Genomic DNA, 16,798 nt, shown 5'->3' on the forward strand with positions numbered 1-16,798 from the left:
CACCATAAATGTGACATCTGTAGTTATGTGTTCTGTTGGCGAGGACGAAACAAGTCATTATGTTCTCCCCTAGTTAAAGATCCAATCACACAGTGAATTACAGAAAGCATACACTTTATTCAAGGCTTCTGTATATATTACGCGTTATTATAAACATCAGTTATAATCAACCCAAGTTGAGGCTATGCAAAGCTTTGCATAATTTATGATTCAATGCAAAAAGTATTTCTTTTTTAAACCCAACATGCAGGATTGCTATTATATATAAAACTTTTTTTTATTTATTTTAGAAATGTCAGGGTTCTGGGGAAGCAAACGAAACACTGTTGACCTGCTCTAACATAATTCATTAACTCAACAAACAATGTCTCAGAAAAAATTCCCAACGACGTCCTGAGCAGTTACAGGTAGTTGTTCAAAAATCTAAACATTTGTTTTATGTGATAGTTCTCTAAAAGCAAGCGGAAGTGCATCAGGGTTGTATTGGAAATGCTTGTGCAAGAGCAAACAAAAGGCATAAACTCTTTCCCTAATATTATACAGTACAAGGTTTGTTGGATGAGAAAAAATCAAACCTTTCCTCAATCTGTTGATTTAGGTAAATTACTTGGCACAGTTCATTCCTGTAGTAACCACTTGGGATAGAAACTTTACCATCGTCACAAATAAAATACCATTCATTCTTTTGAAATGTAAACTTCGTTACTGCAGCAACTAAAAACACATTTCTGATTTGACTATCAAAGTTTGGAAATGTATGCAGATGAAGCATTTATAAGGTGACATTACATATATTCTTTTTGATTGTCCCCTAATAGGAAATAATATTTTCACAAAGCATTTGTACAAAGTGCTATCATTTGTTTGGTATTGTTCTGTTTCCTTAGTTGGCCGGCTAAGAATAAATCAGCTGTCTTTGGTGCTTATTATGAAAGTCATAAAGCATTCATATACAGTACCTTTTCACACACATATGTGTACACACTCTGCTGTCTGAGAGACACACACACACTACTGCGCTGGACTGCTCTTTCGGCAGAGCTGATTTGCTGATGTCAGCCGGTTGCGTCTTCGTTTTCCAGTCAGTAGTGTGTAGAAAAATGGATTAACACAAGAGTTTCCATAGGTCAGCCCTGTGAGGATACGATTCACCGTCACCTGCGTCCCCACTGAGATTGTCTGCAGCATGTCAGGCTGGTAGAGGGGCAGCAGCTGCCAGATCCAGAAGGGCAGGAAGCAGGCCCAGAAGGCCAGGACAATACAGAGGATGAGGAGCAGGACTTTGGGTTTAGGGGAACGGGGAGGACAAGCGGTGCTTCCCCCACTGGCCCAGGCTGGCTTGGTCTGAGACAGCCAGTAAAGCCGACCTAGATTAGCGTACAGCGCTCCGATGGCCAGCCCGGGACCCAGAATGCTGGTGCAGAAGAGCACGCTCAGATAGGCCTTGGAGCTCTGCTCGTCCCAAGCGGGTACACACATCTGGCCTTCCTGGTTGTCCCCATCCTCCAGGTGCAGTGTGATCATCATGGGCAGACTGAGAGCCACAGCCAGTCCCCAGGCTAGGCCCACACGCAGCAGGCCGGAGGAATTGGCGGAGGAGGTGTGCAGAGGGCGGGCCACGGCGCGGTAGCGGTCCAGACTCATGATAGTGAGAGTGAAGATGGAGGCGTGCATGGTGAGGAGGTCCAGGCTCAGGAGGAGACGGCAGCCCAGCTCACCAAAGGCCCAGCCTGATGCCAGGCTGGCGTACACGATGAAGGGAGCAGTGAAGAGGTAGAGCAGGTCAGCCAGGGCAAGGCTCAGCACCTGGAGGTGAAGAGAGGAGGAGGAAGAGGAGGTGGGAGAGGATGTAGGGGAGGAGGTGTTGGCAAGGCAGGATGGTACTGGTACTCTCATCAGGCAGCAGGCTGCTCCTGTCCCACAACGTCTTCTCCTACTGCGTCTACGCCTCAGCAGGAGGCCTAGAGTGTACAGGTTTCCTATGATGCCCAGCAAGGAAAGGAGGGACAGGAGAGAGCAGAAAAGAGCGGTGGACGCCAAGCTGGGCGATGGAGAGGTGGAGGGAGACGAGGAGGGCACAGAGACATTGGGGATATTGGTGAAGGTGTATGTGGAAGGTGGAGGCAAAGAGCCTGAGAGGTCCATCATGTAAAATTATGTATATGAAGTTATGATCATCAAAAGGAAGGCTGCCAGTGGATTTTATATGTCTATTCAAGAAACAGATGCAGAGACAGACAGAAGGGATGGGGGGAGGGGGGAGAGAGTAGAACATATATATTTTGTTAGTTTCCATTAATTTTTTATACCTTGTACATTCTCTGGTTTCTGGAGGTGCTTCAGGGACAACAAAGCTGAAACTGATTTGGATCTCCAAGGGTGCCGCAGAATGATTTATGTGTATGTGAATCTTGACACCAGGTAAAGTAAATAAAGTCATATAAACATGCAGAAATGAAAATATCAGCACACCAGGGTGGTTTGTGTTTAAGCAAAAATCTGCTCTGGTTGGCAAGGCCTTTAGAGTTTTATAGTTTCACAGGGAGCCAGGCGAGGCTGTCATGGTTTTAGTAAAATAATTGGATTTTCAAAGTAGGAGGGCTCCAACTGTTGTACATCTTGACTAAAACCCCCCAAGCCTGCTTCTCCTAAAGATCAGCAATAATTAGGCCAAGTGGGACGCAAAAGGTGACATATTATAGAGTTAACACATGACTGACAAGTTGTTTCATGCCAGCAATTTTAAAATGGTCAAGTTTTAGTGTATATTCCTTGGGTTATGTTGTGCGTTTTTGCGCACCGGTGGTTTGGATGTGGACCGGTGCATGAAAATCTGCCGAGTCAGTGGATAACGCAGCGAGGCGGACAGCGCTGACAACTGTTTGATTTTATTATAGCATATGTTTTAATGTTTTTAAAGGATAAACTGACAAATAAGTACGCGAGTGGCAATGTAGGCTTTTTTACGTTGCGTTTTTGGATATTATTTTGCCACGCGTGGGACAAGCCGAATACTTTTAGTCCAAAGAAAAATGCTTTTCTGGAGAAATGTTATCCGCAGCAACATCAAAGCAGAAGCAGGGTGCCTGACAGAAACGGCCTGCATGACACATGGTGACCCAGGCTGCACCGGGGTTAAGAGCTACTGTTGAACTGTGGAGAGGCAGCCAAACCCCCGCGGTGCCGCGGGCCTCTATACGGTACCGGCTCGCTTTAAATAGCAGCTTTTTTATAATCATGACAGGCCCTCTCCTTTCTCAATAATACATTTAAATCGTTTAGATCAATTCGAATACCAATGAAACGGCGATGTGTGATGTAAATGTACGAGTGCATTTAATTGCATAAAATGTCCTCAATTAAAATGACTTTGGTACGTAGGCTAGTCGAAGACCATACTGTTAGCAATAGCCTAGATTAAAAAAAATCTGTAGTTCAATAGGATATTGCTACATATAGGCATACATACTGTTGCCTACATTATATTTAAAACTGTACAGAAAACATTGGTTTCACGTTGTGCAGATGAATGGCTATAGGCCTTAATCGTTGCTGATGAGAAATGACAAGAATATGCAATAGGCCTGTAAGCCACACAGTATTTCTATGGATGCAGTTGTAAGTTAATCAGCAAAGGATTTGTTGCTCTTAAATGTACCTTAAAGTAGTTTAATCCCAGGCGCTGTAAAAAACAATATTCCATGGATTTTTTTGGTGGCAAGGCTCAGTTCCCATTTATGAAAAAATCCCTCTGAATTCGCCAGTGCCCGAGGTTAGGGGGATTTATCTTCAGCAGCAGGAGGAGGAGGTGGAAGTCCGAGTGTATGTGGTGACAATCTGCCGCCAAACTTTTGACTCTACTGCTCAGTGCAGCTCTGTCTCCTCAACCCAGCCTTTGATGTGTCTGCGTCAACAGGGAGAGGAGTGTGACTGTGTGTGTGTGTGTGTGTGTGTGTGTGTGTGTGTGTGTGAGAGAGAGAGTGTGTGTGTGTGTGTGTGTGTGTGTGTGTGTGTGTGTGTGTGTGTGTGTGTGTGTGTGTGTGTGTGTGCGTGTGCGTGTGTGTGTGTGTGCGTGTGCGTGTGCGTGTGCGTGCGTGTGTGTGTGTGTGTGTGTTTGAGAGAGAGCGGGAAGGGGGTGGGATGAGACAGAGTGAGAGGGTTTAACCTGCATAGAAGTCAATATTAATAAATATGTTTGCCTGAACTGCGGTTTGTGGAGCCGCCCCCATTTTTTCCAAACATTTGAACAAAATATAAAACAGTGACCTTCCTAATTATATATTTTACTCTCCAGCAATAATGTTTCAAGCAATACAGAGAAGATATCTGTATTTTAATATCAAATGGGGTTTGTGATGGAAATCCATGTGGAAGACTATCATTTTTCATCAACAAACGAAACAAAAAACAGTTTGCCATTTCATTCGCTTAAAATTAAGGTTGTGTAAGCCAGACTAGCTGTGCTGAGTTGCGGTATAGGAATGTTAAACACTGATAAAGTTAATATTAGTGTGTGTTTTAAATACTTATATTTTATAGCTTCTCCCTTTGGGGGGCATGGGAGATTTACAGTAAGTATGTATTATGATTAAATGACTCTAATGGTTGCAATACCTTTTGAGCAAGGCATAAATCTCCCAGCAAACTCACTGCAAAGACTTTCCATGAAAGGCTAGAATCTGACCATAAATGGTATCCTCACATCATATTTTGGCAAACAATCAGGTGTTTTATAGGTCGCAGATGTGGCCACTACATTAAGCTTTGAAAGCTACCAATTTATTGTGATGGATTTATAAAAACCTGTGTTTATTCAGTAATAACAAGATGCCTATACTTTTTCAGTATACAGTCAAAACCGAAATTATTCATACCCTGGCAAATTTTGACTTAAAGTTACTTTTATGAAACCAGCAAGCTTTTTCTTGATTGGAAATGACACAGGCTTCTCCCAAAAGATAATACGACGATGTACAAGAGGCATCATTGTGGAAAAAAATATTTTTCAGCTTTTATTTACATTTGAACAAAAATTGGCATGTCCAAAATGATTCATACCCTTCTCAATAATCAATAGAAAAAGCTTTTATTGGCGATTACAGCAATCAAACGCTTCCTATAAATGCTTGCAGCTTTTTTTGCATCTCTCAACTGGTATTTTTGTCCATTCATCTTTGGCAATGAGCTCCAACTCTTTCAGGTTGGAGGGTCTTCTTGCCATCACCCTCTTCAGCTCCCTCCACAGATTCTCAATTGGATTCAAGTCAGGTCTCTGGCTGGGCCACTGTAAACGTTAATGTGTTTGTCCGCTAACCATTTCTTCACCATTTTTGCTGCTGAAATGTCCACTGGTGCCCAAGGCCAAGTTTCTCTGCAGACTGCCTGATGTTGTTGTTGAGAATCTTGATGTATTGCTCTTTTTTCATGATGCCGTTTACTGTGATTAGGTTCCCTGGTCCATTGGCTGAAAAAAGCAAAACAAAGCATTAGGTTCCCAACACCATGTTTGAAGGTGGGTATGGTGTTCTTAGGGATGAAGGTTTCTCCTTTTTCATGCCAAATGAAGGATACATTATTGTGGCCAAACAATTCAATTTAGTTTTATCTGACCATAAAACAAAGGAACAGAAGTCTTCTTCTTTGTCCAGATGAGCATTTGCAAAGGCCAAGCGGGCTTTTGTGTGCCTTATCTGGAGAAGTGGCATCCTCCTTGGTCTGCGTCCAAGGAACCCAGCAGTGTACAGTATCCGTTGGATTGTCTGCCATGAAACTTTGCCTCCAGCAGAGCCAAGATTAACCAGGATGGCCTTGGTGGTGATCCTGGGATTATTTTTCACCTCTCTCACTATCCTCCTGGCCAGTACAGGTGTAACTTTTGGCTTCCGACCACGTCCTCATAGGTTTCCCACCATGCGGAACTTCTTGTATTTTTTTAATATTACGACAACGACCCAAAACACAAAGCAAAAGTGCTGACAAACACATTAACATTTTACAGTGGCCCAGCCAGAGACCTGACTTGAATTCAATTGAGAATCTGTGAAGGGAGCTAAAGATCAGGGTGATGGTAGTGAGACCCTCCAAACTGAAAGAGTTGGAGCTCATTGATAAAGATGAATGGGCAAAAATACTAGTGGAGACATGCAAAAAGCTGGTCAGCAATTATAAGAAGCGTTTGATTACTGTAATAGCCAATAAAAGCTTTTTCTATTTAAATCAGAATTTGCCAGGGGTATGAATAATTTCAGTTTTGACTATACAGTATATATATATATACACATACATACATGCATACATATATACAGTATATATATATATATATATATATATATATATATATATATATATATATATATATTTTTTTTTTTTTTTTTTTTTTTTTTTTTTAACTAAAGAGTAGTGTAGTGAAGAGGATAAACTATAGAATACATAATTGAAAGTCTTGAGAGATTTTCCTATTTTTACCACTGACCTCTGTTTTAGTCTTTTAGCAATAAATAAAACCTACTGGCTATGATGCCAATAGCAGTAAAAAGAGATAGATGCATTTACAGTCAACATATGCAGATTCGATTGGCAGTTAAAATAAAAAAATAAAAGAGAAGAGAAGAGAATATCGGGAAATTTCAATTTAATTTAATTCTATACAGAGGCATTACAATGGTTTAAACCATTTGTCCCATCAGTTAGAAGACTATCAAGTGATATGTGGTTCCCGTTTGAACTCTGAAGTGTTTTCCTTTAATCTATAACTTCAGTTCTTTATAAACACAGAGAGTAATCTAGGGGCGGTATATATTGGATTAGTGGTCAAAGAAACCTGTCCTAAAACCCGAAGGTCATGAGGTTAATGTGAAATTGTCTTTGACACGGCTGTGTTTGGGAATAGATCTCACTTTCTGCTTGATTCCTGAAAAAGGTAAGCATGAATATAAAACTGCACAGTTGATTGTTCCAGTAAGATTTAGTTTGACTCTGTAGAGTTTAGACTCTTCGTGAGAAGGACAGAGAGACACACGTTCTGAGCCGGCGTATCGTTGGTATCTGCTGTCATTTCCTGACAGTACAATAACTAATGCTCTTCAACTCTGACCCAATGTCATTACAGCTCATGTTCAAACACAAGGCGCCTCACATGGGGGGATTTATATGATGGTTTGCTGTTTTAAATTATAGAGGAAATTAATTATCCAGTGTCCTTGCCTGTATCAACATTTTTCCATGTCAGAGAAAAGTTGAAGTGGTAGATCTAATAAGTGGCCAGACTTAAAGCCCTGACAACTTCGCAGAATAAACAGGTCTTTCAGCAGTTATCAAAAGCAACTTGCAGTCGCCCGTTATCCACCAAGTTGTTTTTGGCCAGGCGGTTGTATAACCCACAGCTGTGGTGTGCCAGCTTCAATAGGCTGAACAACTTGGAAGCTATTTAGTTGTGACTAGCCAGTAAAGTAGTGTGTAGGCTGTACGCCCCATGTCGGTGGTGGGGAGTCTTCATACATGTGCTGGCGTACATAAGATAGACAGAGACAGGCAGTAAAGACGAGAGAGGGATGGGTGGAAGGGGGGACATACCTATCCCCACGGGGTGTGAGGAATTTGAACAAATACCTGGCACAGGCATGCCAAAATGGTAGGGGTGGGGAGACCGGGGGACCATGAGAAGGGCTGTCTCCCTTAAACAAGGAGAGGGACAGGTATAATCACTTAATAGATATACAAATGGAGAAGGAGGCATGAGTGCCAAGCTGGAAAAAAAGTTTAAATGAAGTGATTTCAGGTGCTGTATGTTTCTCAAATGTACAAAGAAGTGGAAAAAATGAAAGATTATGAACTGTGAAACCATTTGGGAAAGGATATTACTCAACTTTAACATGCATGCAACAAAAAGTGTGTGTGTGTGTGTGTGTGTGTGTGTGTGTGTGTTTGTGTGTGGGAGGGATGGGGGGGGCTGAAGGTGTCTGAACACTGTGCTGTTCATTTTTCTTTGTCACAACACATCAATCTCTGCCTGTGCAGAAATGTTTTTTTCAAATTTCTAATTACATTTACCTGAGCTATGGGCTTTGTTCTAGTGCTTTGACCTGCAGTGCGCGTGTTTTCCCTATTAATTATTCTGCATACATCTTTAGTATGCAAATATAGTCTGATTACTGTAAGATAAAGCATAGCAGAGGAACACTTTCCTGTGCTGTTATTAAAACGCTGTTGGAATGAGCCTGTATCTTTATGTTAAGGGCTGGGCTTTAAGGTTAAACATAACCGCAGACATGATACATTTCATTGCCATTTTAAGATATTTAATTGTATGAACCAAATCTGTATAGATTAATTTTCTTTTTGTTTGCGTTTAATGTTGTAAAATAAGTGTTTCCTGATTGAGTAGAAGCATACTTATACTCCATTTACTTGTTTGGTCATATAAAGGAATAACTATAACTCTTAATATTGATATTAATATATTTCGTAATCAATTCATCTTAAAATTATTTTCTCTATAAATAATGTTTTCAATAAAATGTAAACCAACCCTAAAAATATTCACTTATTCGCTTTGACAAAACACAAATATTCAAAGCATTAGGTGAGCCGTAACAAGTGAATAGGCCTACTACTAGGCATTTTTGATTGAAAAATTACTTAAACAATCAATTATTACAATTGTTGAAGATCTCTTTTCAGTTAATATTTTATTACAAAATGTAGGCAATAATTGTTTATTTTTTCATTATTAATAGAGAGAGAAAGCTTCATTAGCTGAAGTATGTTAGTTGACACCACATAACATGACAACAACAGTCATACTGGAGTCTATGCTTCTATACAGACCTATTTAATTAAACTAATTGTGTGTTTGTCACATACAAATGTTTCTATTATTCATTTAGTTATAGGGTTTCTGCACCGCAGGTGTTAGGATATTATCATTGGGGCCAAAATGGGCCCTGAGGTTTCTTAGTGCTACTGGGAGTTCACAAGAGGTTGAGCATGTAAAAACAGAAATGGAGCTTGAGCTCACAATCACGCACCCTTAAAAAAACAGTCTTTATTATTCTGTATATCTTCATCTATTTACGCAGTACACCCAAAAGAAGGGGCTGTAACATGTCCAATCAGTGGGTAGTCACCGTATGAAAAACAGCCAGCACTAAAACATCATGATCTCTCTAACCCCTTTCCCTGTCTGTCCTTGCTTTCTTCATTCACTTCACTAATTAGTTTACCCATTTCTAAGCAAATTGACCGTCCTCTCTATCGTAGTCTTGATTAAATGGGCGGACATTTTCTAGTGTGTGACAAATGGTTGTTGGACCAGGCTGATTCACAACTTGCGATGAGTTATTGACTAACCCTCCCCCCCCCCCCCCCCAACCACGCCCGTCCCTCTGCCGTTCTGTCTTTACAGTTGCACATCAAATTTCTCCCGTTCCCTCGATACCACGCCAAGACTTTGCATAATGTGTGAGTACACCCTGAGACTTAGATTCACTCCAGTCATTTCTCCTGTCCATTATTTTTATTATATTGGTATAATATTTTGGTAACAAGTATATTTTAAAACATAATTTACATGTCTCCATCTGCCTTTTGAGTAAGTCAATTATTAGTTGATGGGGAGATTGATAATCAAAACCTAAATTAAAAGAGAAAAGTTCAGTTTCCAGCCTCTCAAATGTAAATCTTTTTTTAAGTTGTATGGGTTTTGGACTCTTTTTTTGGGCACAAAAGTGCATTTAAAGACTTCACCACTGGCCCTGGGAACTGGGATTTATTTTGTTATTTACTGGAATTAATGTAGCAAATGATAAGTAGATTAACTGATAATAAAAATGACTTGCATCCATAGAAAATAACAACTGATATAATTTTAGGTCCGGTGGTCCTTCAACTGATTCAGCAATATTGTTTATGTAGGGTTGTTACCTAAAAAGGCCACTGTGTGGCGCTGTCTTACCACAATTTGTATGGTATGCCCCGTGTGAGCCACCGTAGTTTAGGATTGTTCTGTGCGTGAGCGCCATCTTGTTTCAATGTTTACTGTGTCTTGAATACAAGGTGAGCGGTGTTCACATGTCTTGCACAATCTTGTTAATATCCATGTTTAAACCACCCATCCGGTCGGTTTGTTGAGTTCATATAATACATAAAATGTTTATTTACCTGTTGATTGTTATCTGGGATGTGTGACATGGCGTTTTATAAGAGAATTTTGATAAGTAATGTTGGCTAGCATGGCGATCATTGAGTTACACTGTAAAACAGTGCTGTAAGAATGTGTACTGCTTAATTGAGTATTTTCATACTTTTATTTTATTTTCACAAGAATATATTTTGTCTAAAGAGAATATTTATTTAATTATATAGGTTATGGTTTATTTTTACTGTAACACGAGTACTTTATTTGTCAGTTTATTTGAGCAGCTGAAAAGAGTATATTTTAACTCTTGTTTAAATGTTTACTGTGTCTTGAATACAATGTTTACTGTGTCTTGAATACAAGGCCTGATACAAGGACGGCTTATGAAGATTGCCACTGGGGGAATAAATTGCCAGTCGCTTCCACAATCCAGAACTTCTTTGTCCTGTGGTCCTTCTCTACCCATCACACAAATTAAACACAACGCAGAGTCCCAGGGTTTATAGAGAGGCAGCGGGACATTTGGGTTACATCTTTGGTGCCGTGACCCGGATTGTGGTGCCCCAAGCCTACAAAGAAAGTGACTGACGGCAACACCCCCCCCCACTTTGCCACAAAATTGAACTGTTTTGCCACTGTGGACACTGTTGGACCAAGCTACTATCGCCTGCAAAGCTGTGTTGGCAGGATACAAACCTTCTGCAATATATCCTTTAAAGGCTGTTACGAACCTTGGTCTGCTGTGATTTGAGGACTTTTTTTTTCATGGTATCCAAACCACGTAAATTTTTATATTGTGTGAAAATTCTCTGTGACTGATGTTGAGCAATTGTTGGTGATTTATTTCATTATTACTGTGATAGAGCTGTGTTTTTGATTGAATTGACTTGAAGTGTGTTACGGGTTGATAATTGTGTCGCACCATTTTTAGTCTCCCTTCCATTTCAACATTCTAAAAACAGCATTTTGACAAAAGCATAACGCAAAATAAAATAAGAAATACACTCAAAAAAAAAAAAAAAAAAAAAAAATGTTGAGTGTTAGGGTAGATTCCCTATCAAAGCCAGAGGGCCCCTCTGTTATGGCATTAGGTGTCCAAACTCCCACTGTGCCTGAAACAAGCCACGACTATGGCCCTCCAACCCCCCCTTTGAGTCAGGGCGCAACAGCTGACGGGAACCCAGCAAACCATCACCAATCAGTGAGGCCAAAGACTACCAACCGATCAATCAGGTTTGCAAATGTTCCACTGCAGTCTCACACTCCAGACCATCAGGCCAGCTGGAACTCCACAGATTCAGGCTCGCAGCCTACCCCACAACCCCCAATTCTAACACCTTATACTGACCACTGTAGTACTCCCGCTCATATGTACACACCACCAGGCTCTGGAGCATCAATGCAGGTACCCCCATTTTGCCTTGACAACAGCCCTGCTGCGAGACCAAGTTACCAAACGAATAGGTTAGATTACAGCCTGTCAAGTGTAACCTCTCTAGTGCCTCAGCCAGCGGTCCAGTCAACGGTGGCCTCCGCCCCCCAGCCCCAAGCCAGCATGCATGAACCCACAACCATTCAGCCAACTCAAAGCTTTTCACTCCCCGCCTTCCCAGAAATGCAAACTGTACAGCAGCCCACTTATCTCCCACTTAACCCCCCTTATCCAACCCAAACCGTTCAGCCTAACTCGCTGGCCTACACCAGTTATGCATTCCCCACCCCTGCACCCCAAGTACCTGTGTCAAGTTTTCAAACACCTCAAACAGTTAACATTCCGAGTAACCCCCATGCTGCTGGGCAGACCCTCCCAAAGTCAGATTATGGACCAAACCCCCAAATGCATACACCACAAGCTACTGTTCAATTTCCACAGGACCTGGAGTGAAAGAGCCCCCATGTTCCAATCTGCCACCGGTGCGTGGAGCCCCAACACAGCCAGACCACCTCCACTGGATGTAATTTATGCAGCTTTTGACCACATAGCCCCTACCCATGCGCCTGCCCCAGCATATCTACCAACGTCTGCATCATACCCTCAAGCCAGCACATATCCAAATGTCTTTCCCCAACCCACACCCATACATCCGTCCTACACCCCACATATGCACCCCAGTCTTTCTGAGCCACTACAAAGACCTCCTAGCAGAGCTCTCACCAACCCGAGCCTTCCACTGGCTGCCTATGGTGGCTTCATGCAAACTCACCAGGTGAAAAATGTCCAAGCCTTCACTGGCCATGCAGACAGCAAGATTCTCGTAGAGGACTGGGTCCGTGACATGCAGTATCTCCTGGAGGCAGTGGAGCTCCCCTTGCACCTTCGATTCTCTACTGTTGTGCGACACTTGAGTGGTGAGGCCAGAAAGCTGGTTCTGAATCTACATCCCAATGACCAAACCCCTGAGAAAGCATTTGAGGAACTGAAGGCGGAGTATGGGGACACACACGGCTCCATAGATCCACTAGCTGACTTCTACGAGCGTAGCCAGAGGACAGGAGAGTCCCCCTGCTCTTATGCTATTGCACTGGAGGCAAAGCTGCGGGCTGTGGAAGAAAGTCAAAGAGGGGGGAAACCTTTCCCTGACCGTGATAGTAAACTCACCCGACAGTTTTTAAGAGGGCTTAATGATGAGGTGGTCTATGCAAGGATTGCACCAATGAAGCCCAGGCTTTTCAGTTTCCGAGAGCTACAAGATGAGCTCAGAAACCTAGCAAAAGAGACAAATAAGTTCCAGTCACAACAAAAGGCAAAGAAAACATATGCACAAGTGCATGTTACACCAGAGGGTGGCACACATCTGAGGACAGAAAAGACAAAGCATAATGCGGAGTGGTCAGAGTTGACAGAGATGGTCAAGAGATTGGCTCTCAACCAAGAAGAGCAGATGGCCAAACTGTCACGCCTGGAATCAAAATTTGCTGCCCCACCCACTGTTCCCCCATTAAGAGTCCAGCCACCTACTGGCACTGCAAACCAGAACTCAAGTTTTGAATGCTACCGGTGTGGAAAGCTAGGTCATACAGCCCGTGTCTGCAGAGCGGTGCTCCCTAATCCAAATCCATCCTGGACTCGCCAACCACAGCCTATGACCCCTGCAGAGGAGAACACATCCAACTCAGCTCAGCATTTAAACGCCTAGAGCCTGTGGTCGCCGGGGCAACCATGGGCAAGGTGCAAGACCCCCCACAGCAGACGAAGGAAACTGGCGGTGAGAACACCCCATTAGTGGGTCCGAGGAACGAGGGGGAGGTGGAGGTCAATGGGATGAAGTGCAAAGCTCTCATTGACTCTGGCTCACAGATAACCAGTATTACGCACGGATATTGGTGCAACCACCCCACCCTTAAGAACCAAAAGCTGCAGTCTTCTAAAGTATCTATAGAGGGTGCAGCAGGTCAGAGTGTCCCCTACTATGGTGTCCTGCACATTAATTTGAAAGCACTGGGGAAAGAGTTCAAAACTGTGCCTGCCTTTGTTGTCCCTGATACTGAGTTTCGCTCCTCTGTCCCTTTGCTTGTGGGAACAAATGTCATCCGTGCCTCCAGGAGTCACCTCAAAGCAGCCTACGGCCAGCAGTTTCTTCATAGGGCTAAGGAAAACCACCCCGAGTGGTACACCGCTCTACTGGAGATTGACAACACTGACCGTGGTGCAACAGATGACATGGTGGGCCCTGCTGTGTATACTGGCCGTAAGATACGGATTCCTGCAGGAAAAGAAAGAGACTTAAGGTGTGAGATAAGAGCTGGCCCATATCAAAAGACTTATACTGCCCTGATTGAAAGCAACTCCTCCTTGCAGCTTCCCCAGAACCTCCTGGTTGCCAAAGTGTGTGCTGATGTAAAGAGAGGCTGTGCCCCTGTCAGAGTGATGAACCTGTCCCAGCATGCTATTGTGATCAAGCCATTCACACACCTGGCCAATGCATTCCTGGTGGACCATATTGTGGAATTTCCAAACAACAAGGAGAGTGGCTGTCCCAGTAATGGTGGTAAGAAGGCATGCCAGAGTCTGGACCATGTAGTGGCAAGTTGTAAGGTAGACTTAAGTGGTGCAGCAGTCGAAAATGAGCACCAGCGCTCCCTCCTTAATGATTTGGTGGAGAGGAATGTAGGTGTTTTCTCCCAGCATCCCCTGGACTATGGCCACACAAAAACAGTGCAACACGACATACCCCTGGTTGACCCTAAGCCCTTTCGACTCCCATACCGCAAGATTCCGCCTTCGCAGTGGCAAGACGTGAGGAAGCTGTTGACGGAGATGGAGGCAACAGGAGTCATCAGGCCTAGTAAGAGTCCATATGCTTCCCCAGTGGTGATTGTCACAAAGAAAGATGGGTCACTAAGGTTGTGCGTTGACTACAGGAAGCTAAACTCCTACAGCACGAGAGATGCATTCCCCTTGCCCAGAATTGAGGAGGCTCTGGAAGCCCTGGGCCAAGCAAAGTACTTCTCCACGCTTGACCTCACATCTGGTTACTGGCAGGTGGAGGTGGTGGAGCAAGACAAGCACAAGACAGCATTCAGCACCCCCATGGGGTTGTTCGAGGCCAACAGAATGCCCTTCGGGCTGCAGAATGCTCCGTCCACTTTCCAGAGGCTTATGACCTGCTGCTTCGGGGATTTGAACTTCACCCACCTCCTGATCTATCTCGATGACCTCATCATTTTCTCCAAAACCTTTGACGAACACCTGGAGAGGTTGCAGCTAGTCTTCGACAGGCTTCAGGAACATGGCTTGAAGTTGAAGCCCTCCAAATGCCATCTTGTGAGAAAAGAGGTGCAGTACTTGGGTCATTTGGTCTCTGCAGAGGGGATCAAGACAGACCCAGAGAAGATCAGCAGGGTTAAGGACTGGGAGAGGCCCACAAACCGGAAAGAAGTACTGCAGTTCTTGGGGTTCGCTGGATATTACAGACGGTATGTTGAAGGCTACTCGAGTATAGCTGCTCCTTTATACCGCCTCACATCTGGTGACCCCAGAAAGAAAATAAGAGGAAAGAAGAGTTTGGGTCCTGAACCACCTTTTTTGTGGACTACCGAGTGTGAAGAGGCCTTTCAGTCCCTAAGACAAAAGTTGACAACTGCTCCAGTGCTGGCCTATCCAGATTACAGCCAGCCTTTTGTGCTTCAGACTGATGCGTCGGGAGAGGGGCTTGGTGCGGTCTTGGCTCAATTCCAGGGTGGAACCGAGAGGGTCATAGCCTATGCGAGCAGAGGCTTGAGCCCAGCTGAGTCAAGGTATCCTGCGCACAAACTGGAGTTTCTTGCTCTGAAGTGGGCTATTACAGACAAGTTTTATGACCATCTATATGGCCGTCCATTCTCTGTCCAAACAGACAACAACCCACTCAAATATGTGATGTCATCGGCGAAGCTGGATGCAACAGGCCAGCGGTGGGTGTCTCGACTTTCTGCGTTCGACTTTGACATTCAGTATCGAAGGGGACGGAGTAACGCAAATGCTGACGCCCTCTCCCGTATGTCCAACCAGGAGGTCACGCAGGTCCTACAAACCTGTCCTCAGCGAGTACCGACCAGAGAGAAGGAGCCCATGGAGGCACAGCCCACCCAAGAATCAGGCAGCTCCCCCAGTAAGAACACTGCTACAGTGGAGCCTAAACCACCAAACCCTCAACCGCCCATGTCTAATGAGCCCTATAAGGATGTGGGGACAGAATCGCTGCCTGCCATGACAAAACAGGAGATCCGTGTGGGACAGAAAGAGGACCCCGTCATTGGCCCAGTCTTGCACTTTAAAACTTTAAACCAAAAACCAAATCGCAGCGAGAGAATAAGTGGTGGTGGGCAAGTGTGCCTTCTCTTAAAAGAGTGGAGGAGAGTGGTGATAAGGGACGGTATCATGTATCGCCGCATCCAAGACGGCCAAAGGGGAGTAGTGGAGCAGTTGGTATTGCCAGAGAAGCTGCGCGCAACAGTCAAGACTGCTCTCCACGATGACTCAGGGCATCTAGGATTTGAGAGGACGTTGCAGATGATAAGAGAGAGATTCTACTGGCCAAGAATGTTCCAGGACATCAAGGCTTGGTGTGAGCAGTGTGAGAGGTGCTGTCTCAGGAAGACCCCAACTGCAGGCCTCAGGGCTCCCCTGGTCAGTATCCACAGCAGTACCCCCATGGAACTTGTGTGTGTGGACTTTTTGTGCCTGGAGAAGTCAAAGGGTGGCATTGAGAATGTGCTCGTGGTTACAGACCACTTTTCCCGCTACGCACAGGCCTACCCGACAAAAGACCAAAAGGCCTGCACAGTGGCCAGAGTTCTGTGGAGAAACTTCTTCTGCCGGTTTGGTTTCCCTCAAAAGCTTCATGCAGACCAAGGGCGCAACTTTGAAAGTGCTATTGTTAAGGAGCTGTGCAAGTGTACTGGCATCACTAAAACCCATACAACCCCTTACCACCCCCAGGGCAATGGGACCACTGAAAGGTTCAATCGCACCCTCATGAACATGCTGGGGACGTTGAAGCCTCACTTAAAGCCCAGCTGGCATGAGCATGTCGACGCAATGACACATGCCTATAACTGCACACAGCACGATTCCACTGGGTACACACCATACTACCTGATGTTCGGTAGACATCCCAGGCTCCCAGTTGACCTGGTCTTCGGGCTTTCTACCCCCAATGAGCCATGCGAGTACAGTGAGTA

At 44.1% G+C, this 16,798-nt stretch overlaps 1 protein-coding gene across 1 annotated transcript; it reads right to left on the minus strand.

Annotated features, from left to right (window-relative positions):
- Positions 1-1,011: 1,011 nt before the first annotated feature.
- Positions 1,012-2,145, minus strand: uts2r3 (urotensin-2 receptor 3; the record flags this gene model as incomplete). The annotated part of the gene is made up of 1 exon (XM_080039895.1): positions 1,012-2,145. One exon carries the CDS (start codon positions 2,143-2,145, stop codon positions 1,012-1,014), a length of 1,134 nt encoding a protein of 377 aa, XP_079896021.1.
- Between the last annotated feature and the right edge of the window lie 14,653 nt (positions 2,146-16,798).

This window comes from Ammodytes marinus, assembly GCF_949987685.1.
Source record: "Ammodytes marinus genome assembly, chromosome: 13".
NCBI lineage: Eukaryota > Metazoa > Chordata > Actinopteri > Uranoscopiformes > Ammodytidae > Ammodytes > Ammodytes marinus.